The sequence below is a fragment of the Xiphophorus couchianus genome, chromosome 19, assembly GCF_001444195.1.
Source record: "Xiphophorus couchianus chromosome 19, X_couchianus-1.0, whole genome shotgun sequence".
NCBI lineage: Eukaryota > Metazoa > Chordata > Actinopteri > Cyprinodontiformes > Poeciliidae > Xiphophorus > Xiphophorus couchianus.
This window is the reverse complement of record NC_040246.1, coordinates 712814-738352: the sequence shown is the minus strand read 5'-3', so window position 1 is coordinate 738352 and position 25539 is coordinate 712814. Positions and strand designations below refer to the sequence as shown.

General features: G+C 39.7%; 1 protein-coding gene across 1 annotated transcript in view; it reads right to left on the bottom strand.

Moving 5' to 3' along the window:
• The window catches only part of gfra4a (GDNF family receptor alpha 4a), a 190199-nt gene that overhangs the window by 26917 nt on the left and 137743 nt on the right, over positions 1–25539 (bottom strand). The window contains exons 2-3 of the mRNA XM_028001612.1: positions 10075–10356; positions 6786–6866 (exon numbers count right to left, since the gene is read on the bottom strand). Coding sequence (XP_027857413.1) covers positions 6786–6866; positions 10075–10356 — 363 coding nt within the window. The remainder of the gene's footprint in view (positions 1–6785; positions 6867–10074; positions 10357–25539) is intronic.

The following is a 25539-nucleotide window of genomic DNA, read 5'->3' as shown; positions in this document are numbered from 1 at the left end:
CCCCCGCACCCTACAGTCAATACTGCCATGATGACGCTCGGCTCCTCTGGCAGATAGAGGCGCTCATTAGTTTGCTAAGTGACTGTGTTTGTGTCTCCAGGTGGATTTAACTCTGACCGAGCTGTCAAAAAGGAGTGACCTTGGAGAGCGAGCTAGCGGCCCATCGCAGAGCGCGGGTTACTGTGTTCCTGACTTAAATGCTTGGAAGCCCACCGGCGTACACTGGTTGGACTTTGACAAATTGTTTCCTAAAGGGGCGTTAATGGCAAGGTTGCATCGTGAATGTAATTTTTTGGTCATTATGGTATTGTGCTCTTTAGATTCTTTGGGCACATTTTTTTTTTCAGCTGCTATGACCGTTTATTCCGGTGCCAACATGCCGTAACAGCAGCTGTGTCGCCATCGACCGTAAAACTGCGTGAATTTGAATTTCGAAAATAAATGTTCTGAATGGAAACACGCCATCTCCAAAAAAATACTCAAGTTCTAAAATGTTTCTGCTCTAGGATGAGGTGGTTTTTCAGCTGTAACAAAATTTGTTAATTTAACAAATTAACAAATTTGTTTGTGCAGGGTCTACTGTGCTTTTCCATGGCAGTTGACCCTGACAGACGGTCAGTTAATCAAATGGAAAAAAAAATCTAATAAACCATTAATGGACAATTAATTGTAAGCTGATTAATTGTTTTCATCCATAATTCAACCCCCAAAAACTTGAAAGAGGCTGAAGAGACTTGATACTGGGGTGGATGTTCACCTTTCAGCTAGACAGAGCTACAAGAAAATGATTTAGATGGATAACAGAATTTATGCATCCATAAAATGTGTAAAAGACAAAATAATAGAACAGAATGCATCTTTATTTTCCACCAAAGTAAAAATTTTAACTCACAAATAATAGACGGGTACAAAACTGAACCTCACCACAAAAACAGCACCTATAATCACAGTAAGAACAGAGCAGTTCAGGTGAGTGTCTGAGGGCTGCTTACTTTGCTGAGCAAAGACTGATTGTTGACATTTGGGACAAATAACTTAGTTAAAGACGCTTGTGGCCACAGAAACACAGTAACTCCTTCTGAACTTCATCTCAAGCTGCGAGAAAATGGATGTGAACAGTATGTTGATTTTTTTTTTTCTCCTGGCTTTTTTCTTTCCTTGTCACGTCGATGCAAATTGGAGATGTTCCCACATATTACAATTCCCCGAGACCCAATCCTGTTTAATCTAGGCTTGTAGTCGCAGCTTAGGTAACCAAACCCGCTTATAAAGACGCTCTGTTGTCTGAAAAGTTCAGCTCGGAGTCAAGAAGAGCCCCGAGACATTTACAATGCTCAGCAGTGCAGCTGCCTGTCAAGTGAAACTAGCTGGTGCGTCAGGTTTTTTTCTCTTCTGTTCGGTTTGTAATGTTTGCTTCCACTGTAAATCATTGGGTTTTTTTTTAATTACAGCAAAATTCTAAATTTTCAAGTCCCTTGATTTACTGTTGTTTGCTGTATTTAAAAAAGTTAAATAACATTTTTGGTTTTATTTTCTTTTACTTGCTACGTGACGGTCTTCTGTTGTATCTTTTACATACACTTTTGTGCAGTGTCTATTCTCCAACAGTAATATACATATCGTGATAGAAACATGGTTATTATATCAATACTTAATACATCTGATGGAATATTCACTGAAATCCCAATCCAGAACCACACAGTATTCTGGGAGATGTAGGCAGAGGAAAGACTTTAGCTACTCAACCTCTCATGGCTAGCAAAGCAAGATTAGTGGCATCAGCCGACTTACTCGCTTGTTGGTTACCTAGTAACATCCTGTTGAGTAACTTGCGCTAGTTTGGTCGCCATTCCTCATAAGGGCTAAAGAAAATAATTAAAATCAAAACATGCTTTAACAAAAACTATTGATAAAGCAGAAAAAGTCAGTTTGACACTATTTTAGATATTTAAAACTAGCAACTAATCAACAAGTTTCGATATTGGCAATTATCTATCAACTTATATGTCTGAAAAACATCATGATATAAATGCTTCATGTCATCCAGCTCTAATTTATCTTTTCATTTCCTATGTGATGCTTCCTTACAGCGCACTGCAGCTCATTTTAATCCCAACTTGGGGACTTAATTACTATTTGACCTGAAAGATAATTCTTCAGTTTTACTGCCGTCACAGAGAGGTAAAACAAAAAGCTGTAGACTTGTCACCGGGTTGTTCTACAGGACTCCATAACAACACGGACTTCCTTAGTGAACTTCCTTAGTGATGCTGGATCTAAACAGCTGATTTCCTTATTGCTTTAACAAGCAACTTGTTGCATCAGACACCCAACGCAAACCCAACGAATGGCGCATTTTCTCTCCAGCCAGGGAGCGTGAAGTGTAAAGTTCTTGCATGAGGAAGCACAATTTGTAGCCCTCCTACGGAGCAACGATGCATTAAAGAGCTCCTCTCTGGGTGCAGGACATGTAATGTGTTTCAATAGACGCAGTCTCTCAGCGCTACTGACTGTACTGCAGTTAGCTGATTAATTGGTGCAGGGTGAAGCACTTTGTTATTTGAATACACTTCCAAATATGATGAGCTGCAGCTCCGGCTTGCATCTTTGAAAAGGGTCATTACTCTGTTTGAGGGAGACGTGCTGTAAGGGTGGAAAAACATCCATTAATCACACCTCCGTTGTTTTGGCAGCCGACTTGTCGAGATGCACGGCGTGGATGTCAACTTTGACCTCCTGTGTAGTTACAGGAATAAAATTTATGAGGAAGCGGTACGGCGCCAGTCCAGCCCGGCTGTAACTCAGAGCAGCGGAGGAACAAAGGGTGTCACTCCAGTAAGCAGCATATGTATGAGGTGACAAGACATGACTTTGCCTTTGGTAATTAGAAATTTGCGAGACCTTCAGGAAATTCTTTAGCTATTTTCATGAAATATCAGATAAGGAGTTGGCTATTATGTTTTCATTAATTCAGGCAAAATGAACCAATCAACCCAAATCAGTCAGTGTCAGTCTAAGGAAAGATTACTTCTGAGTAGGACTGGACAATAAATCAATAACCATACATGTCGCGATCAACATGTGATCAATATCAGGAGATAATAATATTTAATATATGGAAGAGTCACTGAACTCCAATCCAGAATCACACAGCATTCTGGGAGATGTGGGCAAATGAAAGGCTTTAGCTGCTCAACCTCTCATTGAGACACCTCACACAAGGTTGGTGGCATCAACTACTCAGTCTTTGGTTACCTAGTAACAACCTGTTGAGTTACTTGTGGTTACCTAGCAACAACTTGAGTAACTTGTGCAGCGGTTTCAAGTTTTGCCACCGTTCCTCATGACTTCTTAAAAATGAAAGAAACAACGGCGAAGGCTGTGTATAAAACAGGAAAGATCATACCACCAGTTTGGCAATATTTCAGGTATTTAAACCAAAAAAAATCAATTAACAGTTATCAATATCGACTTAAATGAAATGCTAATCATGCTAAGTTTTTCACTCAGCCCTACTTCTGAAGTGAAAACTAGACCTTTTTTAAAACTTTATCCTGCCAATACCAATTGATTCTGATTTCTCCATAGCTTCATATTTCTGTTTAGTCTTGTGCTCAACTCACATTTGTGAGCAGAACTGCTGTGGGCTGTTGTACCCATGACAAACTTTGCTTTGCCAAGGCAGCATGATGGCATGGAGCAACATCTCCTTCCTTGATTAAAAGAAAACAACTATACACCACTGCTACAGAACTGGCACAAATACAATTTATATATAACATGACTGGGCTAAATAACATGACTTCCTAATGGCACGATGAGCTAAATTCAGATGCTTCACTGAAATCAGCAGGCCAAGACACTTAAAACTGAAATAGAAACTGACAAGAATGACTTTATTAATTTTGGAACTAAGACAATAAGGCTTTTCAAGACACAGATTTTTATATACAAAACGGAAAAGGGGGGCGAAATCAACGGCAAAAGTTATGCACCATGTCCTGCCCTTGTTTCCAGAGTACACTCTCCATCAGAAAAGGGGCGGGCTCATGAAAAACATCACACAAAGTTCAAACGCATGAAAGCAGGCTTTCACCAGTTCACCAGCAGCCCATTTTGTTATTGTGTTTAATGTTATAAGGTACAAAAACTCAGAGGGGCACAGTCAGGCATCATAATTTGGAAATAGCATGTGAGGCCAAATGGAGGGGTGCAGGGACGGCACAATTGGTGCTCAACCCCTCACACCCAGTTTGTAAACCTATCATAATCCATCGTTACTGCCACTGGTGTAGAAAAACCTACTTAAAATAAACAACTCCTAGCCTGGTGGGAGGAGCTAAAGGCAAGTGAAGCCTGGTGGCCTGCCAGGCTCATAATACATTCTGGTATTTACAGGAAAAACCTCTAAAAGGGTTTGTTGTTTTACAAACATCCTTTATTTCCTTAAAATGAGTCGCATAACATGTCAGCAAAAATGACGGAAGAGTATTACCGAAGCTTTACGGGGGATCCAGGCCTAAGTTATGGAAGGTAAATCTCTACTTCCTGGTAGCTTGTTGCTGTGGTTACAGAGTTAAATGGCATCTATATGTCGGGGGAGAACCAGCACTCTGAATGTACCTCAATACTCTCTGACACATTCAGCCACACCAGCCTGCTGTTTAGAGCAAAACACCAAGCCCTTTTATGCTGTGGGCTACTTTCCTCTGATTCATTCTTTTTGCGCTCACAAAGCTTTTCAGGCAGAACTGCTGTGCAAGGCGCAATGCTGAGAAGAATTTGCTCCCTTAGAGAATTCCTCTGTTTTTCTGCCACCCGTGGCATCAACAAGCGGCATTAAGTGTTGGAGACAATTGGCAATGAGTCTCTTGCATGGCTGTGGAGGAATTTTTGGCTGACTCCACTTTGTAGAAGTGCCTTAATTCAATCATATTGCTCTGCGTTACATTACCGCAGCTCAGCGGTCGGGTTCATTGGCAGGGCAGTTCACTTGCTGTCCCTGCTGATGGAGGTCAAGGGCGCCAGTCGAATGCTAGCTGTGGCTACAATATAGCTCACCACCATCAACATGTGAATGAATAGCTGAATAACTGAATGTAGTGTAAAGGGTTTCAAAGTCATCTAGACTTAATAAAGTGCTATAAAAGGACAGGCCATTTACCATTTAAATTAAGTCCAGTCTTTGACTAGGCCACTCCAGTTAGATCAGAATGGGCATCAGATGAGATCTTTGACCCACATCTACCAACCTAACCTAAGCTAGGGATTCAAATCTGGAATGAAAAATAACAATAATGTGTAATTATACACATGCAAGTCATTATTGCTCACTTCATTCACACCCTGACAAAACTACTATTTCCAGATTCAGGCTCCTTTCACTCCATTGTTCTGGCATCATTTATTGAAAACTTTTTTTTTTCGAATTCTTAGACAAAGGAGTGTTTTCTCTCGTAATCTGTTTATTTAAAACACACTTCACCATTTCAAAGCGCAGCTGATGTCGGGCAAATAAAAGCAGATGACTTTGTGTCTCCTCTGACGGCAAGAAATGAATGACGCTTCTTACTTGTGTGCCAGACTTTCTCCATTCCAAGTATTCAAAGAAGTTAAAAGAAAACAGCTTTCTTACTACTTCGGTTTCTTTTTTCTTCTTCTTTTTGTCAATCTAATATTTATTTCTTCTTTATGCTTCGTCTTTCTGTCTGTCTGCTACCCAGTGTCTGCGCTTCCCGCTGCGTTAAAGTAAATAGGTAATTAAACTGTGCCTCGGGGGCAAACAGCCGCGCATACCAACCCCACGGCTTGCCCACGGGCTTAGAGACAAGACAAAAGGAGACTGAGGCCTGTAACTCACTTCACAAAGCCACCTGTGTATCCACCGCTGTGTTCTGTCAAAATGATGGAGGATAACAACTGCTTCTACTGACTCTTCCTATCCCTTGTACTGTTCCACATTTTCTCACATTACAGCCACAAGTTTTAATGTATTTCAAAAATGCATGATAATTTATTAGATTTTTTAAAATTATTATTATTATGTAGAGATCTAGGTACCAGAATGTGGCAAATGTTTGTGTTCAGCCCCGTCGAGTGAATGTTCGGTAGCCTCGCCGCACATTGGTCAAAATCTTAAAACACACTGCTAGCTGCGTCATGTTGAGGGGAGGCTAATTTTGCTGATGCTAATTTTGGACTGTTGGTGGAATATGAAGTCAAGTTGATTTGTGTGGCACATTTCAGCGGCATCACAAGTCAAGTCTTTCACGCCATAAAAACATAAAACAGTCACCAATTATGAAACAAGCAATAAAGATTAAATTCAATCTTCCGACTCCAAACAGCTAGATTTTTAGACTGTATTTAAAGGAACTCAGTGGTTCGTCTGATGTGCAGTTTTCTAGACGTTTGTTCCAGATTTGTGGTGCATAGAAGCTGAATGCTGCTTCTCCATGTTTGGTTCTGGTTCTGGGGATGCAGAATGGACCAGAACCAGAAGACCTTTACTGCATACCACTCCTTCAGCTTTGTATTTGTAAAGAAACGTAAAAAAACATTAATCAGTTTGACGTTACGTCACAACTTTGTGTTGGTTTGGAACATAACATCTCAAAGAAAAGCAATTAGGTTTGTGATTGTAACATTATACGGGATGTTAATATTTTCATAAAGGAATGTTACCTTGTGGGGGACGTTGGCTATTATTTCTGAAGAGACATGCGTGTTTGTGTTCTTCTAGTGTTTTTGTAAGGTAGTTTAGGGAAACTCTGCTTGCTAGTTACCTGCAGCGATGGAAGCCAGACGAACGTAGTCGGAGCCTTTCTCCTCTGGCTCATAGGGGTAGTTCTCCACCAGACTCAGTCCTGGCAAAGACAAAGAAAACAGATTGAATATCGCAAAGTTGCAGCAACATTTTACATTGTCTAAGTTCCTTTAGGGCATTTCATTGGTCTTCTGTGGTAAATTCTAATTGAGCTTTGTCTTTTTGCCATGTAAAGCCTTTTCCTAAGACGGTGCGCTCAGTAATATTTACACTTGGCCTTGTCGTTTTCAGCTTCTATAATCCGGTATCAACTTTTGAGTCAGATATTGCTAAAAGTTGACGCACTCCTTTGTTGTATTCATAAATTTGTTGGCTTCTTTATGTTTTAGCATAAGTGGCTCAGTGGTAAGGGAGGGCTGGTGCCTTCTCCAACAAACATTGGCTGAGAGGCGGAGGTCACCCTAAACAATTTACATAATCAAATTTAATGTGAAATTCCTTTTTTTCCACAGAAAGGAGCTAATATTTGGTCACATTGACACAATCAAAATCAGTTATCAGCCAGAGATACACAACCCTATTGGCTGACTCTTATTCCCCTTATTCCCCCTTTATCACATTTGCCTTGTAGCTCATTTTAAACTAAATGTAAACGTTGCTCATGGTGGACTTTTGATCCCACTTTTTGTCGGTATTGTGTTGTGAATAAGCTCTTTTACTAGATGGGAAGCAATACCCCACACAGGGATATTAGACCAGGATGCTTCACTTTTCACTCAGGACTTTATAGCGGTTTTTAACTTTTCTTCCCTGAACAAATAGATCTCGAATGTACTACGCGGTTGGAAAGATTTATCAGAGAAATTTTTTTTTTTTTTACCAATCTTTTGCAGTGCAGCTGTGGACATGCTGCAGACTTGCTGTCTGTGTTGATGCTTTCTTTTGGGTGGAGTTTCTTCTTGGCTGGCCCCCTCTAGTAGTAATATTGTCTTGTAAAATAAAATGGCTGTGAATTTCTACAGATGTGTGGATGTAAAATAAAGAATCCGTGGTATATAAAGTTTGTGCTTGCAAATCAGAATGTGCGGTTGTTGGGAGTAGGGGTGAGCGATTCGGACTTTTTGGAATTTTAGGGCAATTTACAGTAAATTTACAGTACAATTTTGCACTACTGTAAAATTGTACTGTATTTTACAATGTATTTTACAGTACAATTGACGAGGTTCAATTGTACTGTTTTTACGAGGGTAAAAACAACAGTAAAAAAAACATTTACTGCTAATTTTTTTAGGTAACTGTATGGCTTTAATGTTTTTAAAAACATTGTTATTTAAAAGAAGCTTCTTCAGGACATCGCTTACTTACAGAAGGTTTAGATTTATATCACTAAACTGCACTGCATTTAATTATATTTTTGACTTCACTAAAACCTACTGATGCTCTTGTGAAACAGTGGAGAAAAAAGTAAAAATAAGTTTTAGACAAGTCTTTTTTTAAAATAATAGAAATTTATCGATGATAAATCAAAATTCTTACAAGAAATGTTTATGATGATGATAAACAATACAATAAATATTCTAAGATTGTCGCTTGCGATTTCATAACAGATCATCCTGTAGTGTGTGGTGTGTTACGGTAGATCGTCGTTGCCGCTCTGATCCAAATCAGGGGTTTTCCCCAACTGGGATCTTAACGCAGCCTGTTGAATGTGACAGGCAGCCAATCAGAAAGCGAGGATTCTCCTCCGTGTTTTCTGAGGGGAAATTACTTTGGGGAATCCCAAACAGCTGACAGGCCACAACCTGAAGTCCAGCCGACATTGGAGATGATATGTGGAAACAACATTAATGTTTATTCAACATTTCATGCAAAGAATATAGAAATGACAAGGGGAGGAGTTGGAGAGAAATATCTACCGCAGTTGATAAACCCGGTAACTTTTCAGCTGTTCTTCGTTAACGTGACATAAATAGGTTATAATGATTTTCATTCACTGACACTAGCCACATGCATTGCAGGTAGATTGTAGTAAAGCATTGATTAATGCCTGGTTTTAAAATTAGTTCACTGGACTTGTAGCCATTATTTTGTGCCCATTGTTGGACACCACACGGCAGGACCGAACCTGATCGAACCGTTATACCTAGGATTTCTGTCGGCTAGTTTGTGTTCTGTCAGGTTTTGAAAATGGGCCGAGAGCTCTAAGATCGTGTCGTGTGCGCTGGGCTTTACTCTAAGGAAATGAGGAAGGGAGGAGTCAGTGGAGAGCACCGGAGTTGAGCCTTTTTTTATTTAGTGTCATCAACAGACAGAGAAAAAGGCCGGAAGAGACGATAACGCCGATAATTAAAATGAAGTCGATAGTTTTGTATGATTAATTGATGTATCATTTATCGCAACAGGCCTAATCACGACAGAAAAACACAAGATACAAACTGTGAATGTGCTGGAAACAGAAGTGAACCAGTAGCAAAGATGAATGTCATCCAGTCAACTGGCGATAAATTTACACTATGATAAACTCAAAAAAAGCTAGCCAGCTAGCTAACCAGCAAGGGTACCAGCAGCTAGTTACAGGTAGCCGCACCGTCAGAGAGCACAGTGACTTGAACTTTTGCTGGAGTGAAAAAAAAAACCCTGTATAGAATGTAAGATTAGTTCTGACAGGAGAAAATTTAAGACATGTCATCAACATATTTAAGGCCAACTTACATTTCTAAATTGAATTTAAGACATTTTAAGGCCTTCATTTTAGTTTCAGGAATTTCAAAGGTTTTTAAACGCGCGCGGACACCCTGCAAACATTTCCGCCGCTGCGCCGCTCCGGTAAGAATCAGGGCTGGCTGATGTAGACCTCAAACGCTTTTGTTTCATCTGCGCATCTCGGTGTTGTGACTTCGCATTTGCATTTGCCTTCCACAAAACACCCAGCGCTGTCATCCCCGCGCCTCTGCTGCACGCGCTTTCTTGCGTGATGAAAGTGAACCTCCCCGCTAAATGCCTCCGCCTGAATGTCAGGGTATGACAAATAACGGGCTTCGGCGTTGAACAGAGAAGAGCGCTGGGAATGAGCACAAAAGTGATGAAATATAATGTGCGTGGACGGAATAAAAGGAATCGGGGCCCCGGTTTTTTTTTTTTGTTTTTTTTTTACCTATGTTTCTTTTGGACATAATAATCGCTCTTTTCGCTCTCAGCCCAGATTGAGCCGCGTGGAGGCGGGCGCTTCATTCATGCGCGGCGGCCAGCACCACGCAGCGTCCCACCGCTCAGCCGTACGGTCTCTGCGCGCGCACTGCTAATCTCACCGTGCAGCACCGACTGGTGAAGGCTCCAGTAAATGCTCAGGCAGTTCTTCTCTCTCTTCATCCCTCGCTTGCACTGGCAGCCGTGCAGAGGGGTGGACAGCAGCGCCGTCATGGCGTTCTCGCACTGGCTCCGCGCCCCGGGCCCCAGCTTCATGCTGCCGTCTCCCGCCACGCACTGCCTGAGGGTGCGCAGGCGAGGGCTGCAGGTGTCATCGCTGGAGCAGGTGTCTCCGGCGTGCAGGCAGTCCCTCCCGCCTGCGGAGAGAACCGCGTGTGGGACTCCTGGAAGACAGCGGAGGACAAGTCAGACCCACAGGAGCCCAAACACAAAAAAACCCCAAAAGAGATTTGAGAGGGAATAAGTATTTAAATGTTTAAAAAACAAATTTGTGTTATTTCCCTTGGACCTTTTGCACATTTTACCCCTTTGCAATCACAAATTTAATGTGTTTTGTCAGGATCTTGGACGATAAAATGGAAGAAAAAGGATAAACAGTTCCATATTTTACTGGTGGTTGGTAGGCTCGTCACTGTAACAAATTTACTAGACGATAAAATGTCCCAGAAATGATTGCGATAAACGATAATATTGTCATTTGAGACCATTTTCAGATAGCATAATGATAAAGGCATAATAATGCAAGCCCACCAACTCAAACATAAAAACGCTATAATTTCTAAAGGGCCGGAAAACATTTCAAATATCCAAAATAAATTGCAACAAATTAAACAACAATATTGTAAATGGAAAATGAAATCTTTGTAACCAAAATCGTGTTTCAAAAAATAAGTCATTTAGCTTTGACAGGGAAAACAGGCAAAAGTGGCAGGTCGTCCAGGTGTCAAATGTTTGCAGCATTACTCAAAATGGCAGCTTTTCAACTGTTTTAAAGAGGGCGACTGTTGACCAAACGGAAATGATTGCTCTCATTTTAATTTAACCTGCGATTAATTGATTTGTCACTTGGCGGTTGGACTCGATTAAAGTTTTCAATTATGTTTATTGCAGGGTCTGTAATCAACAAATCACATTTTAATCAAAAACCATATTTTGACAGAATTTGCGAGATTTCCAACTCGGAAACTCTTTTTGCAGCTGGAAAAAGTTGCTGAGTTAGCAACTTTGGGTGACTCAGGTTTCTGTGACGCGTTTAGTAAGCCTGCACTACGTACGGCAGAGAGAAAGCCAAAAAGGAGAATGTACGATATAAAGTTCTTCATCTTCTTAATATAGTGTAAATAGAGGAGCGGATAATTTTACCTGTTGGATGGCGAAGTTAATCAGACTGTAACAAGAGCAGCACACTGCATGCTTACACGGCTTTATAGGATCCTGTCAATCACACACCAGGTGATTTGCACTTGACTCACCCTGTGGTTACAACAAGCAACAAGACAGAGCTGGAAGATGCTAAACTAAAGTTTTTTTTTTTTTAGTAAATCAGTAAAATCGTAACTAAACTAATATGTCAGAAATCAGGCTCGGACATGTCGACGGGCACCGGCTCTGGTCGGGTTGGACTTTTTAGTCTAAACTCCAGTCATTCAGCCCTCTCTTTCTGCAGAGCATAACAGGACGGTGGTAGATTTTTATACCTTCATGGAGGTAAATAAGATCCTTTTACCATGTATGTATTAGCCGATTGTCGATGTCCGAAACTCAAGGAAATCAGATCCGACATATCGTCTGGCTGATTTATTACCGGTCCCCTGAGAAGAACTGTTGACGTGTCACTCTCTTGATAAGCAAAGCTGAGAGAGACATACTGCAAAAGAAAATTTGAAAAAGCTCAGGGAGAGTAAATCGTTTTGCAAGGCACCAACTAAGTTTACAGGTTTGAGCTTTTGGCTTATTAGGAGTCATGTGGGCGCCGCAGTCAAAGATCTCCGATTCAGGCAGTCTGATGTCTCAGAAGTTCAGTAAAAAGGGAATTCTGGCAGAGAATGCAGTTTTTCTCAATATGAAAAAAAATACAGAAGTCATCAGAGGAATAATTTTGCTCATCGCAAGTTGTGACAGTTTTTTATTTTCTTTTTTGCAGACTAATGAGCCTTTCCTGTAATTAGTATTTTTACTAATCAGTAATTCAAACAGCTGGAATAAAATGGCCTTAAACTAATTTAAACTAAACCAGTTTCATTATTTTCAGCTTTGTTCACACAAAGTTAACAAGCTGGGTTTCTGAACTGGATTCACAGTTTATGACGCTGCTTGTCAGTTGTGATCAAACAGTCGCTGCAACATCTCGTTGCTGCATTCGAGCAATTAATGATAGGGGAGAGAAGGAAGGGAACCATGGAGGGTGGTAAACAGAGAAGGGGCGATGATATGCATGAGTTACTACAGTTGTCACATAAAATACATCCGACATCACTGACTGGAATCTGATGAAACCTGGGGGGGTTGAGTTGGTGGGGTGGGGAGGGCAATAACACGTCTTTACAATCCGGCCTGACGTTCTGAAAATTACACTGTATTGTTTGAGCTTCAGCCGAAACAAAGTGTCATATTTGTTTGAGGGTGGCCCTGGGAGACGGTTGCATCACATCATATTTCGTATCATCCAAATTCATGAGGCCAATTGTATGCAGGGACAGCTAAGTGTTTGTGTTTTCTCAGATACACAAACATCTTCCACTCCTACAAATGGTGGGGATTTTTTTTCCCCACTCATCTAGAAATCTAATCTCAGACAAAACTTGCATAGAAGATGAGAAGCGTTGTGTGAATTGACCTGATTTATATGTGTCTACTGAAAAAAAAATCATGCATGAATTAGTTATTATTTTCTAGAGAAGCTCGTGTATTTACCCTCGTCTCAATAACTGTGGTTATTTCTGTTGCGTCTGCAAAAGAGAAACGCAATTAAAATCACGCGCAACATCATTTAAAAAAACCTCATCTTCCAAACACTTCCTGTAGTCTTCAACAACTGCATGTTACTACTAGAGGAAAAGACGATCACATGACAAGCGAGATGCGGGAGAAGTGTTTCCATTGGCGTTTCGTGAAATACACCAATTCTGATACGGCCGAAAACCCCCCTCTTCTAATGTGGAATCTTTTTATTGAAAAACTTTAGTTTTTTTATTTATTTATTTTTCTATTTCCCTGTCTCTTTTTCAGCGAATTTGTTTTTGGTATTCCTATTTGCGCAACTAAACGGTCAGTGGAAACGTGGCTACTGTTAATTAACTACATCCCTTTGTAAAAAGAGAAAAAATGTTGGCTGACGATTTGTTGACTCTACGTGCCTGACTAGGAGACGCACTTTGAGTTCGGGTGAACTTGTTTTGTCTCCGGGAATATTGAAGCAAGTCATCTACAAAACAATTGGTTTGGAATCAAATGGGGGTTTTGAACGGACAATAAACCCAAACATAGAGCCAAATTAGTTAGAAAATGGCTTATTCTACTCCAAGTCCATGTTTTAGACGATGTACATGTACAAGACGATGTACAATCTGAATCAATTACAGCAGTTTCTTTTAGGAGAAATGGGCTAAAATTAAACTATTTTCATTCCTCTACTATAACTTTGAAGAGTTTAAAAGACAATTCAGTTGATGAGGATTCGTTTTTGCAAACTTCTACATCTTAAGAAAATTCTCTCATTCTGACTTAGAAAATATAAAGTTTTGTTGATTCTGACGTTAAACAGCAGGCGTCTCCTCTCTTTGTCAGTGAATAAAATAATTTAAAAAAAGCCTACATCTGTTTTCATACGGAGCATGCAAATATCTGGTTTTGGGGAACCAAGCCTCAAAGAATCGTTGGTGTATCTGTGTGCCTCCCCCACATCGCATGGTGCAGGGCAACCATGTGATGGAAAAAGACATCAAAGCCCTTAACAAGATTCAAAATCAATACTTCTCAAGCACCAAGCAAGTCGTATTCCGATAGCAGACGCCCTGCCAGGCTCCCCCAATAGGACCAACATCAAAACAAAATAAGGTTTCAACGTCTCTTCTCAAAGCTTCCATAACAAATGGGCACCCAGTCTAATTATGTTCTCTGCATGGATGTCCTGCCTCAAAGCTAAGATTCATATTCGCAATGACTCCTTGTCCTTGCTGGACAAAAACATGACCAAAAAAAAACCCAACTCAGCAGAGCAGCCGCAAACGAACGCTAGCAGGGATGACTACAGTCATATGTGGAACCTCTTCAATCATTCAACCTAACTGGAAAAAGGAAACACGTCTTTATTACAATGTTATGCAAGTTTACTGAATACAAGTATCGTTTGTTCACGATGAAGAAACCTGGAGTGATTTTGAGCAGTTATACCAACAGAGATATAACTGAGATGTAAACCTCTCAAGACATCAGTTATTGTTTTGTTTTTCATAGTCTGATAACATAAACATTATCTGAGTAAAAATTCTATGCATACAGCGCAAACAGCAAACCAACAACGTATCCCAAAACACTTGCAGATGTGACTGCTGCCAGAAACTGCTCCACAAAATGACGATAAAAAATGTGAAAGTAATAATGCAGAGTTAAACACTAAACAGTAAAAGGCAATATGTATTCAGTTCACCGGTGCTTTGTAGGAATTTAGGCTACATTGAAAAAAAAAAAAAAAAAAAAAAAAAAAACTGTTTTCAAATCGACGGTATTTTTGGAAATTGAATGGAGGAACGTTTCATGTTCAGATGAGACCACAAAGAGAGCTTGAATCTGCTGTAGTTCTCCTGCCGGTCCACTGTATGGCGCTGTGATTTTAGCATGTCGTTGAAACACACATACGATTTTAACCCTTAGCAATGTAATCACAATATAAGTAATCAGAAATTAAACCCAGTTTCAACATTCTTAATAAGATTTGAATGTTGACTGATGTTTTGTATTTTCAATAAAGTTGTCAGAATTCCTCATGGCCACTTCACTAATGCTCTCTAGAAAAGACTTAAATCTGAGTTACAAGGCAACAATGACTGGTTTGTTAATGTGTAAATTGCTGTTGATTGGTAAAATATTTTTAAACTTTAAACTTTCATTATCATTCTTATCATTTCTTTTGATTTTTGTGATATCATTTTTGTAAACTTAAAACAAAAATCGAGAAATTCAATTCCTATTTCTTGAGGAATTGTCTGATTAAAGCCCTCATGGTGAACATTAGCCGTGTTTCCAGCTATGTTCTTGCTGCATATTTTGAAGTTTCGCATTACGACTGGTTGAAGAAAATGGCAAAGTCTGAAACATTATGATATTAATACAAAGTTTTTTCACTCGCTTCAGGTGGCTTTTGGCTTTTCTGAAATAGATCTAATGCGCTACAGGGAAAATAGCAACTCATTTGCAGAAAAAAGTTCTGAGGTAGCAATGCTTCCTCATCCATTGTTGGGTCTGTGCCTTACCAGAGGCACATAACCCGGAAAAATGTCGGTCTAAATAACCACAATGGAGGAGAGTACTCTCAACTTTTCTGTGGTCCAATCTAGTTTGAAACTTCTACATGTTGTTTGCATAGAGTCAACATCCGACAAAATCACACTTAGCATAGCCTGGTTGATTTGCCCCAAACCAGTAGACGGAAACGCGTCTAATTTGCATTTCTTTTTTTGCAGCAGCATTTAAAAGTTCACTGGAATTTCATATGACGATTGGATGGAAACATAATTGATATCTTTTATTCAGCTCTTTGAATTCATAAATTGATCAAGTCATTAGAATAACAGGCAGTTTTGATGAGGTCCCACACATACAACTCTGCATACAACTCCCAGATGTATTGTCCTTCCCCATCGTGGTGCTATTTAAAGAGAATTAAACATGTTTTCTAATGGTTCAGGGTTTAATACTCAGGATCAATGTTGGCACAAACGCAAAATAACTTCTTGTGCTTAGTTTCTACTCTTACCTAACGCTGCCTGTACTTTTTGGAGACCTTTCCTAGGAGTCACCTAATCTAGACTTGCGCTGTCAATAAAACTCTTGACAGACAACGAAGTGAGATGCTTGTGTTGAGATATATATTTTCTGTGTGTGTTTTGTTGATGCTGCTGCCAGAAAGCATCTGCCATTCATTTGAAAAGCTCACTTTTGGCGAGCTCTTGACAGGAAGCGCCGATCATTCTCCCTCCCCTCTTCCAGAACTCTGTACCTTTAGCAGCTCTTTATTGTTATTTATTTATTTATTTATTATTTTTTTGCAAAGCTAACGAAACTGCAAAGTGACATAATGTCATTTGTTTGTGATGCAAATCAGCTTCAACGTTGTTGTTTTTTTTCCTCCCTTGGAACAAGACATCACAGCTTAAGAACCTGTTTCATGTAAACAGACTTTCCTTATTTTTCCTCCCGTATTATGCAGATTATCGTCGAAACCGCTCGTTACCGCGCTCCTATGATAGTCTTCTTCTCTTGTTTTTTCACATTTTTTAAAAATTTATTTATTTATTTTCTCTCTCTTGCGCAAGTATGTTGAACTGCAGGTGGGGAGAGATATGTGTGGGTGGCATGTGTTGGTGTTCTCATGCTGAAGGTAGAGCTGAGAGAATCACCTCAAAGCAGGATACGGCTTCACACGTTTTCAAGTGAAAAACAGGAGCGATGGGGAGCGATGGGGAGCGGGGGTGGGGGGCTCCAACAGCGCAAATCACATTAAATTGCAACTAATCCAGTGTGGAGAGGTTTGATATTTGTACGGGAAATTAAGAAGCACTTCAGATGGTGGGAGATAACCCGTTTGCCTAGAAACAGAGCCGCGGCGCACCGGCAGTTCAAAGACAGACAGTCAAAACCAATTAGGAGAAATCAGTTGCCTTGTCATTTAAATTCGTTCCATCCCCATATGCCTGCCTGTTTATCATACTGCAGTAAATAATCTGGTTTGCGCTTCCGCTCTCTCAGCTTCTCTGTTTCCTTCCATCAAATCATCCTTTTTTTTTTCTTTCTTTCTCTTCTCCACCTGCTGAAAACCCACCTGGGATAGTTCCACAAGCAGACTTTGAAGGGAGAAAAAGTTTTAAAGAGGGAAAACTCAAATCTGAAATGTGCTCAGCCGGTCAGTCTGCACGCTGATTGACAACTTGATGGGGAGTGAAATATAGATGCATATCTATAATACATAAAAAAAAAAAAAAGAATCCATTCACATAAGCAACCCAGGAATTGACTTAGTTAGGAGAATTGTCTTGAGCAGAGGTCTCCAGATGCCAGATCTGGTTTTGAATTATGCTAAGGTTTTGAAACATTATGGCTTCAGACCTCTTAAATTTTTAAAGTGCCATGCTAAATGCCTGAGTGACCAAAGTTTTCTCTTAGTATCTGAAGGATTGGAAAGTGCTGCGCTCCTTCTCCCTCAACTGTTAAATTGTCATTTTTCCTTTTTTGCCTTTTTAACTGGGAATGCTAATTTAATTGCTTGAAATGTAATGGAAACCATGATTACCAGTGCTAATCTGCTGCCTTATTAACCAACCATCCAGCATCGACTAGTTTAGTAAATATTTTGAGCAACCTGCATTTTTACTTTAAAACTACAATTAAACTATTGTGAGTGTGTGTGTGTGTGTGTGTGTGTGTGTGGTCTGCTTTGATGAAGTCTTTTACTTTTGCGCAGAAATATAGTTTTACAAAAATACATTTAGCTGAATGGAATATATTTGTGTATTACATCATCAAAAAGTGACTCGTAACACACTTCTGTTTTTTCAATCCCCACATCTGTACGTCTATTGATTTTGATTCATTAATTACATACAGTTTAACACATTGAAATGTTAACGTGTCAAATCGTATTCAGCATTTTACATATCTGAATGGTTGCCGCGGGAGATTAAAGGATTTCTCAAACATGCATGAAAGGATTAAGGGAACATGTTTTTTAATGAAGGAATAAGCAATTAACACTTCTTTTTTTTTTACATACAAAGGTTCCCACGGGAACCGATATGTTTTTGTGTTTCTGGTACGTCTATAAATCTGATGCACAAACGGCAGCAATGGACCACACTCTGGGTTAATTTTTGCTTTAAAAGAATTATACGATACAGTTAAAAACATTTTTTGTTGAAAAACGCAAGACTTATTTCAATTGCTGTGTTTCTATTTAGCAAATTCATTTTTGTAATTCCAGTTTGCATCATTTCATGGTTTATGGAATCACAGCTAGTCATTGGTTGGATGGTAATTGTTGGCAGCTTTTGGAAATTGCGGAATAGAAACAGACTCTTTAATTCCAGCCACATGCTAACCGCTGACATACGATGCCGAAGCCAGTTTTAAATGTCAGCTCAAACTGTTTTGCGATTGTCGTAAAATATTTTTAAATCCCTCTTTTACAGCGAGCTTCCTGTCACAGAGCAGTTACTCCGCTTGTAGTTAACCGGAGGCATACTGGTTGCTTCCGTTGCCGCCGTCATCCAGCAAACTCCTGGCAAATGTCGGTGTCTTCTTTTTCTTATCTAACTGCTCCAAACAGTTTCATATTTTTGTAGCATATAATGCAATCTCAGGAAGATCAGCCTCAGAAATAAATGACATCCATCACTGCTAATGCAATGGATGATAGTGATAAAAAGTCAGGGAAATTAGTGATGTTGATGGCAGAATGACTAATGTGTTCACATTATGTGAGCCTGACTCAGAATAAATCATAATCCTGGAAACAGTGATAAGTGTATTTTTTATCTGTTTGGTTTCCCTTTAATCCCAACTTGCAACTTGAAGCTCACAAAGATTGCCTGTGCAAACAAGGATCCGTGGTCAGCAGTTTGTTTGCTGCGTTTGTTGTATCTTCATCTATCATCCATCAATAAATCTATTGATCAATATTTTTCTTTCATTTTGTATGAAAGAGTTGTTACAGATGAGATTTCTATAAGAAATGAAAACCACGTATCATTTTTCTTTCACGACGAAACCTGATAACTTGAGTGTTATTCATAAAAGATTGCTGCCAACGAAGCTGGTTGTTCAGAGTTCTGTATCTAAGATTTTTTTGGAAGGTTGAGTGGAAGGATAAAATGTAAAAAAAAAAAAACCAACAAAAAACAAAAACTGTGGTAGCAGTAAATGTTGCTCCAGCTGGGATATGCACAGCCCTGGAAGGACTGTTAGGTAATATCATTATGTTTGACAATCAAGAATGTTAAAACAATTCAGAAATTTAAGGAATCTTCATTATGAGTGAACTTTTCACAAGCCTGATCTTTCTGTTTAAAGGGGCAGTATTAGGTATTTTCCAGGCACATAGTTCCATTTTATAGCACAAACCAGTGACTAGGTTAACTTCAGTTGTTATAAAAATGCTTTATATATAAAACACAACTTTAAAGAAATTTGACTTAATAATTTAGCATCTTGAAATTGAACTTCTGTGTCTTTAAGAAATTCCTGCGATTTTTGAAACTCCATCTTCAGGAAGTCATCACAACATGGCTTTAAGAATGTTTTTTTTACCAGCTTTGCAATGAGAAGCAGCTCCTAAAATGAGCTCAGCAGATGTGCAGCTCCACCAGGTGTTTGCTAATTGCTGCTGGCTAGTCTGAAGGAGCCAAGTGGGGGAGGAGGCAGGAGTCATGCTGAGACGGAAGCTCAGAAACTTGGAAGCTGCAGCGGAGAGGAGTAGCTGTGTCTCAAAGGGAGAGCTGTGTCCACCCAGGCGTTTTACACAGCTGAAGGGTTGCCATGGAGATTAAAGGATTTCTTAAATCTATTGTCACAGATTTTTCATGGCAATATCTGTGTTGCCATGAAAGAATCAAGGCAACACAGATATGTTTTTGATTAGGGAGTAACAGTATAACATAATGTAAAGCTCAGAAAGTCAATTTTACAGAACACTGCCCCTTTAAAATATTCTGTTTTATTGCTCTTATGTAATATTGTACTTCTTTGAGACACTAAATTTTTTTTTTTGTTATCTGCAAACCATAATCATCGAATTTACAACAAATAACGGCTTGAAAGATTTCACTCTGTGTAGATGGAATGACCAAAAAAAAGTAACTTCTTCACAATATTCTAGTATTTGAGACGCACAAGACTGTATCACTACTAGAGATTCCCATCTCTGTGGAGGTTTGGCAAAACCTTGACAGCAACACCCTGGGATCACACTTTTGTTACTGTATGTTGCATCTCCCCATTAGCTGCCTGCACCTCTGTGGACACTTTTCAGACTACAGTGACTCACTGTGTGCTGGGGTTACTTCTGCTTTCTCCACCTCTACAGCGAAGGCCTTTCCAGCAGCGGAGCAAAGAGAAAATAAAGGCGCCGCTCTTCACGTCAGTGCACAAAAAAGACAAACCGGCTGTAAACAAGCATGCTTGCACAGATGAAGCTCAGGGTGTGAATGACAACCATTCGAAGGCAACGGACACGAAGGAAGGACTTTAAGGTTCAGCTCGGAGAAAAAAAAAATCTCCAGCTGCATGTTGTTAGTCAGAAATACTAAATCAGCTGCTGGGGAGAAGAAAACACACAGTGAAATGCTTTCCAGGTGCTTCCTCCATTAAACCTGGAAATGTTTGGCTTTTTTTACAACTAGGCCTGTCACGATAACACATTTTGCCGAGCGATTAATTGTCTCAAAAATTATTGCGATAAACGATAACATTTTTGAAGACCTTTTTACACTGATTTAATGAAAATGATGTAATAATGCATGCGATTTCCTGCCAAAGATAGATACACTTTATTTTCAAAAGAGCACTAAACACTGAAACTGATAAACAAAATAAACAAAACAACCAAAAACAAAAACAAAATGGATTCTCAGTCTCCATTAACAAAAAATGTACTTGAATAAAAACTAAACACCATAGAGCCAAAGTGGAAATAAATACTGCATTGAACCAAAAGAGTGCAGATTATGAAGTCTGTATATTATGTTGCCCTTCAGTAATAATTAGATTCAAATAGAGAAAATGGGCACATCGACTACCTGATGCAATAGTTCACACTTCAGGATTTTTTTGCCCTGATTTTCCCCTTACGACAATCTTAGAACATTGATTGTCGCTTGCAATTTCGTAACCGATCATCCTGTAGTGTGTGGTGTGTTACGGTAGATCGTCGTTGCCGCTCCGATCTAAATCAGGGGTTTTCCCCGACTGGGAGAGTTAATGCAACCTGTTGAATGTGACAGGCAGTCAATCAGAAAACACAGATTTTCCTCTGTGCTTTCCCCTCAGAAAGCAAGGAGGGGAATCCCAAACAGCTGACACAGCTCAACCCGAATCCAGCGGACATTGGAGATGATATGTGGAAACAACATTAATGTTTATTCAACATGCAAAGAATATAGAAATGACAAGAGGAGGAGTTGGAGCGAAATTGCTACCGCAGTTGATAAATCCGGTAACTTTTCAGCTGTTCTTCGTTAACGTGACGTAAATAGTTTATAAGGATTTTCATTCAGTCAGGACTTTACGCTGACACTAGCCACATGCATTGCAGGTAGATTGTAGTAAAGCATTGATTAATACCTGGTTTTAAAATTAGTTAACTGGACTTGTAGCCATTATTTTGTGCCCATTGTTGGACACCACACGGCAGGATCGAACCTGATCGAACCGTTATACCTAGGATTTCTGTCGGCTAGTTTGTGTTCTGTCAGGTTTTGAAAATGGGCCGACAATCGGCCGACAGCTCTAAGATCGTGTAGTGTGCGCTGGGCTTTACACTAAGGAAATGAGGAAGGGAGGGTCAGTGGAGAGCACCGGAGTTAAGTCTTTTTTCATTCGGTGTCATCAACAGAAAGAGAAAAAGTCTGGAAGAGACGATAAAGCCGGTAATTAAAATGAGGTTGATAGTTTTAATTTATCGTATGATTAGTTGATTTATCGTTTATCGCGACAGGCCTAGTTACAACTGAGAAAATCGAGTGCAACCAAGTGGCTTTAGAAGTCACCTTGACAGGAAAGGAGTCCACCTGTTTAGGTGCGATTTGATGATGTTATGGGGGCCAAAACCCGGTCCTAATGCAGAAGATCCCCTTGTTTATGGTTAGTTGTTAGGTTTAATGGTAAGGTGTGCATGAAGTTTTAGGTAAGGGTAGGGTTAGGAATAGACTAATGGTTAAAGTGAGGGAAAATGTATTGACTTCCGTTCATTTCAGTAACTGTATTTATGCCTAACCCTGGCAAAGTCCCAACAAGAGTCGAAGTACAAGCGTGTGTGAGCCGGATTGTTTCACGTGTCTTTGTGTTGCCCTGACGACCTGTCCCCGGTGGAACCCCGCCTCTCGCACCGTGTTAATATTTAAAATTAAAGTCCTAAAACATGTACATGATTAGAAAAATCATACCATTTACAAACAGACTGGTTAAATGTGAGGTTCCAGGTTCTCATTTTGTGAAACCAACACAAAACCATCCAAACAATTCTACCAACAAAACAACAACAACAACAAAAAAGTTCAAGATCCATTGAAGCGGATTAGCATGAGCGAGATTTATCGGTCCATGAAAAAGTCTTCTGTCCCACAGCCTGGTCACAGGGCCCATTAGAGAGTATGGCTGGCGGCACACTGAACCGTGTCCACCCTGCCAGCTGCACCCCGCTGCACCGTGCCAACAAGCGAACGGAGGGCGTTTTACAACTTGACACTGATCCCGACAACAGAACAACTGCTTGTCAACAAGACATCCTATTATCCGTTTGCGCCGATTAAACATTCCCGCATTTAGTTGCTCTGATGAGCCAGTCGGACGACGAAAAGCAAAAGGGTTGGTTCACGTCTCGTCTCTGAGGGTTGAGATGACCGGAGATGGGAGAAGGGGGGATGAATAAATAAAAAATGAGGCTTGGCAGCTGTTGTAGATCACTGAGTTGGAAGAAGAAAGGCACTGAAAATGTCATCCACCTGTGTGGGAAATGCTCAGCTGGAAAAGGCAAAACCTGGGATGTTTTCTTGATATTTGTCAGGAAATATCATGTGCCAGGAAATCCATGGACTTGACGCAGTCGGTCCGGATATAATTGTTGCCAATTTTCTCCGACAGCAATTTCAGGTGGTTTGGGGAACAAGACTATTTGTTTCATCTGTTCCTGGCTGCTCTCTTGTTGACCTTTCAAAATCCTCACTCTTATTCGAGCATGACGGCTTTAAAACCCTGCCGTCTTAACTTCTGATTGCTTGCAAACACTGGTGTGTTGCTACAAAGGGAAAGGCAGTTAAATGTTGAAAAAAATAAAACTGGGACTGAATCCACAGTTATACTAGTTGCCGTTTTATAGAGTAAATACCATTTAAACATTAATATTAGTGTTTTAAAGCAAATAAAATTCCTCAATTTTTCCTTTCAAGCATGCACACAGAGATTACACCTTCATAGTACGGGTATTAAAAGTACTGCTAGGCTAAGGAAGCCCAAAGAGGCCACATGTCATCAAATACAGCCACTGATGAAGTTAGCTACCCGTCAGTATTGGTGCCATTTGAAAATAAATTGGTACATATTTAGTAAAAATGTAAAGTCACAATCGCAAGCAGCTCTTTTGCGTTTTTGTCACATTTACAAAATTAATTTGGTGAAACAAGTTTTAACATCAAAGACAACAACGGAATATGTCATCTCTTCAGTTCAGTGTCGGAAGTTCAGTAATTTGAGCTGCATACCAGACGTTGAGGGATCAATCCAAAATCTGCCTCAAAAAATATTTGTTTTGATTTGCTGTCAAAGGGTTGTTTTATGTTCATATGACTTTGAAGTATTTTGTGGAAACCTATGAAGGTTTTTCCAAAGTTTGGACAAAATAGTTTTTTTAAAACGCACAAAAACATCAAAAGATCAGAAGTTTCATGATATATAAACCTTAAATAAAAAAGTGTCAATATAGGCATCGGCAAAATATAATCGATACCAAATTATGCAGTGTCGCACATCGCTACTGAAAACCATTCGACTACATAAACATGGCAGGAAATGATGTGCATATTGCAGCTCACCGTGACAAACTATACATCACAGACCCAAACCACTTACGCAGGGATACACTTTCATAAGTTAGATGTTATGAGGCATCTAAAGCCCAGCACAAACCGTGGGTCTCTCAATCATACAAAAAGACTTAATTGTTGCACACTGACCTCATTTATCATAAATTCTGAATAACCTAGGCCACATTGTACAGTGAATTTCATTCTGCTGCAAGATCAAACCGACCAACACATGGTTCCAACTAGGGATGCAAGTTATCGGTTATTGAGTTGATCTGAAGTTGACTGCTCTTATCAATCGACTGACGATTACTTGACAAGCGGCCGCTTTCTTAAAAACCCAAGTTTTCTCATTGTATCAAAACAAAACCACATAAATTGCATTTAGGATCCTTTTGCTGTGTGTTTTATTACAGGATGTGGAAATTAGGTACATCACTGGTCTTTATGTGCTGCTGCCAAATTGCCGTCGCTGCAGGTCTGCAGATTTTCCCATTGGAGTTTTTTTTCTACATATGTATAAATCTCTGCATGAGTTGTCAGTTTACCTGACTGTGTGTGTAGATACCCCCCCACGCTTTGGCATTTGCTTTGCAAATTCTTGAGAAATGTCTGCTCCCGCAGTCGGAACGCAGTTAGGATGGATACTGAAATATGCAGTAGAGATTTTAGATCTCAGGGAGACTATTACCTGGATAAACACAGGATATAATTAAAAGGAAAACCTGAGAGTCTTTGACAATTACAATTTAGTCAGTGGTAGTGATTGTAGCTACTGATATCTAGCAGGATGGCAGGATTCCCACATATTTTAAATGTCAAGGTTCCTTTATTTTCCGAGACTGAAATATTTGCAGGTCTCTGTCCCCTTTGCTCATTTTTATAGTACAAATAAAACATCGCTGTATATGTGGCAGATGCTTATCAGAAAGAAATAAATTCCCACAGCAGAAGTTAAATTACAGAAATGTTTAGACTTTTCCTGCCTGCATAGAAATCCTGGGAATTTGTAGGTTTCTTTCAGAATCACTTTACATTGACAGATATTTTTTATTGTTGTGGACCGTTGATTGTCATTGTTCCTAAATTCATTGGAAATGTTCCTTTTAATATGTATATATCACATTTCTTGAAATACTAGCTGAATACAAGGTGTAGAAACTATTCTTCAGTCTGCTTAATCGATTAGTCTAACCTTTACGTCCAATCTAATGTCTTGTCTTATTTTGGGTTAAATACTGATGTGATTGTGTGGGAAACTTTGACTTTAAGTAAGATGCAGTTCTTCCTTTTACACAAAGACGTGGTTGTTTCATGTCAGCAGCCATTGAACATATTCATAAACTTTCATTCTCAAACCAATAATATTTTAGTATAATTGAAAAGTAATCTTGCTCCAAACCGCTGCGTGCAGAACATGAACACCAGAACAGAGCATTCACATGTCCTGAATGTGTTTTCTGATACCTCACTTCTTTCCACATACCTCCATGGTGTGCGTGTGTGTGTGTGTGTGTGGTCTGTGTGTGCCTGAGAGAAAAACAGAAGCCGTGTTTCCAC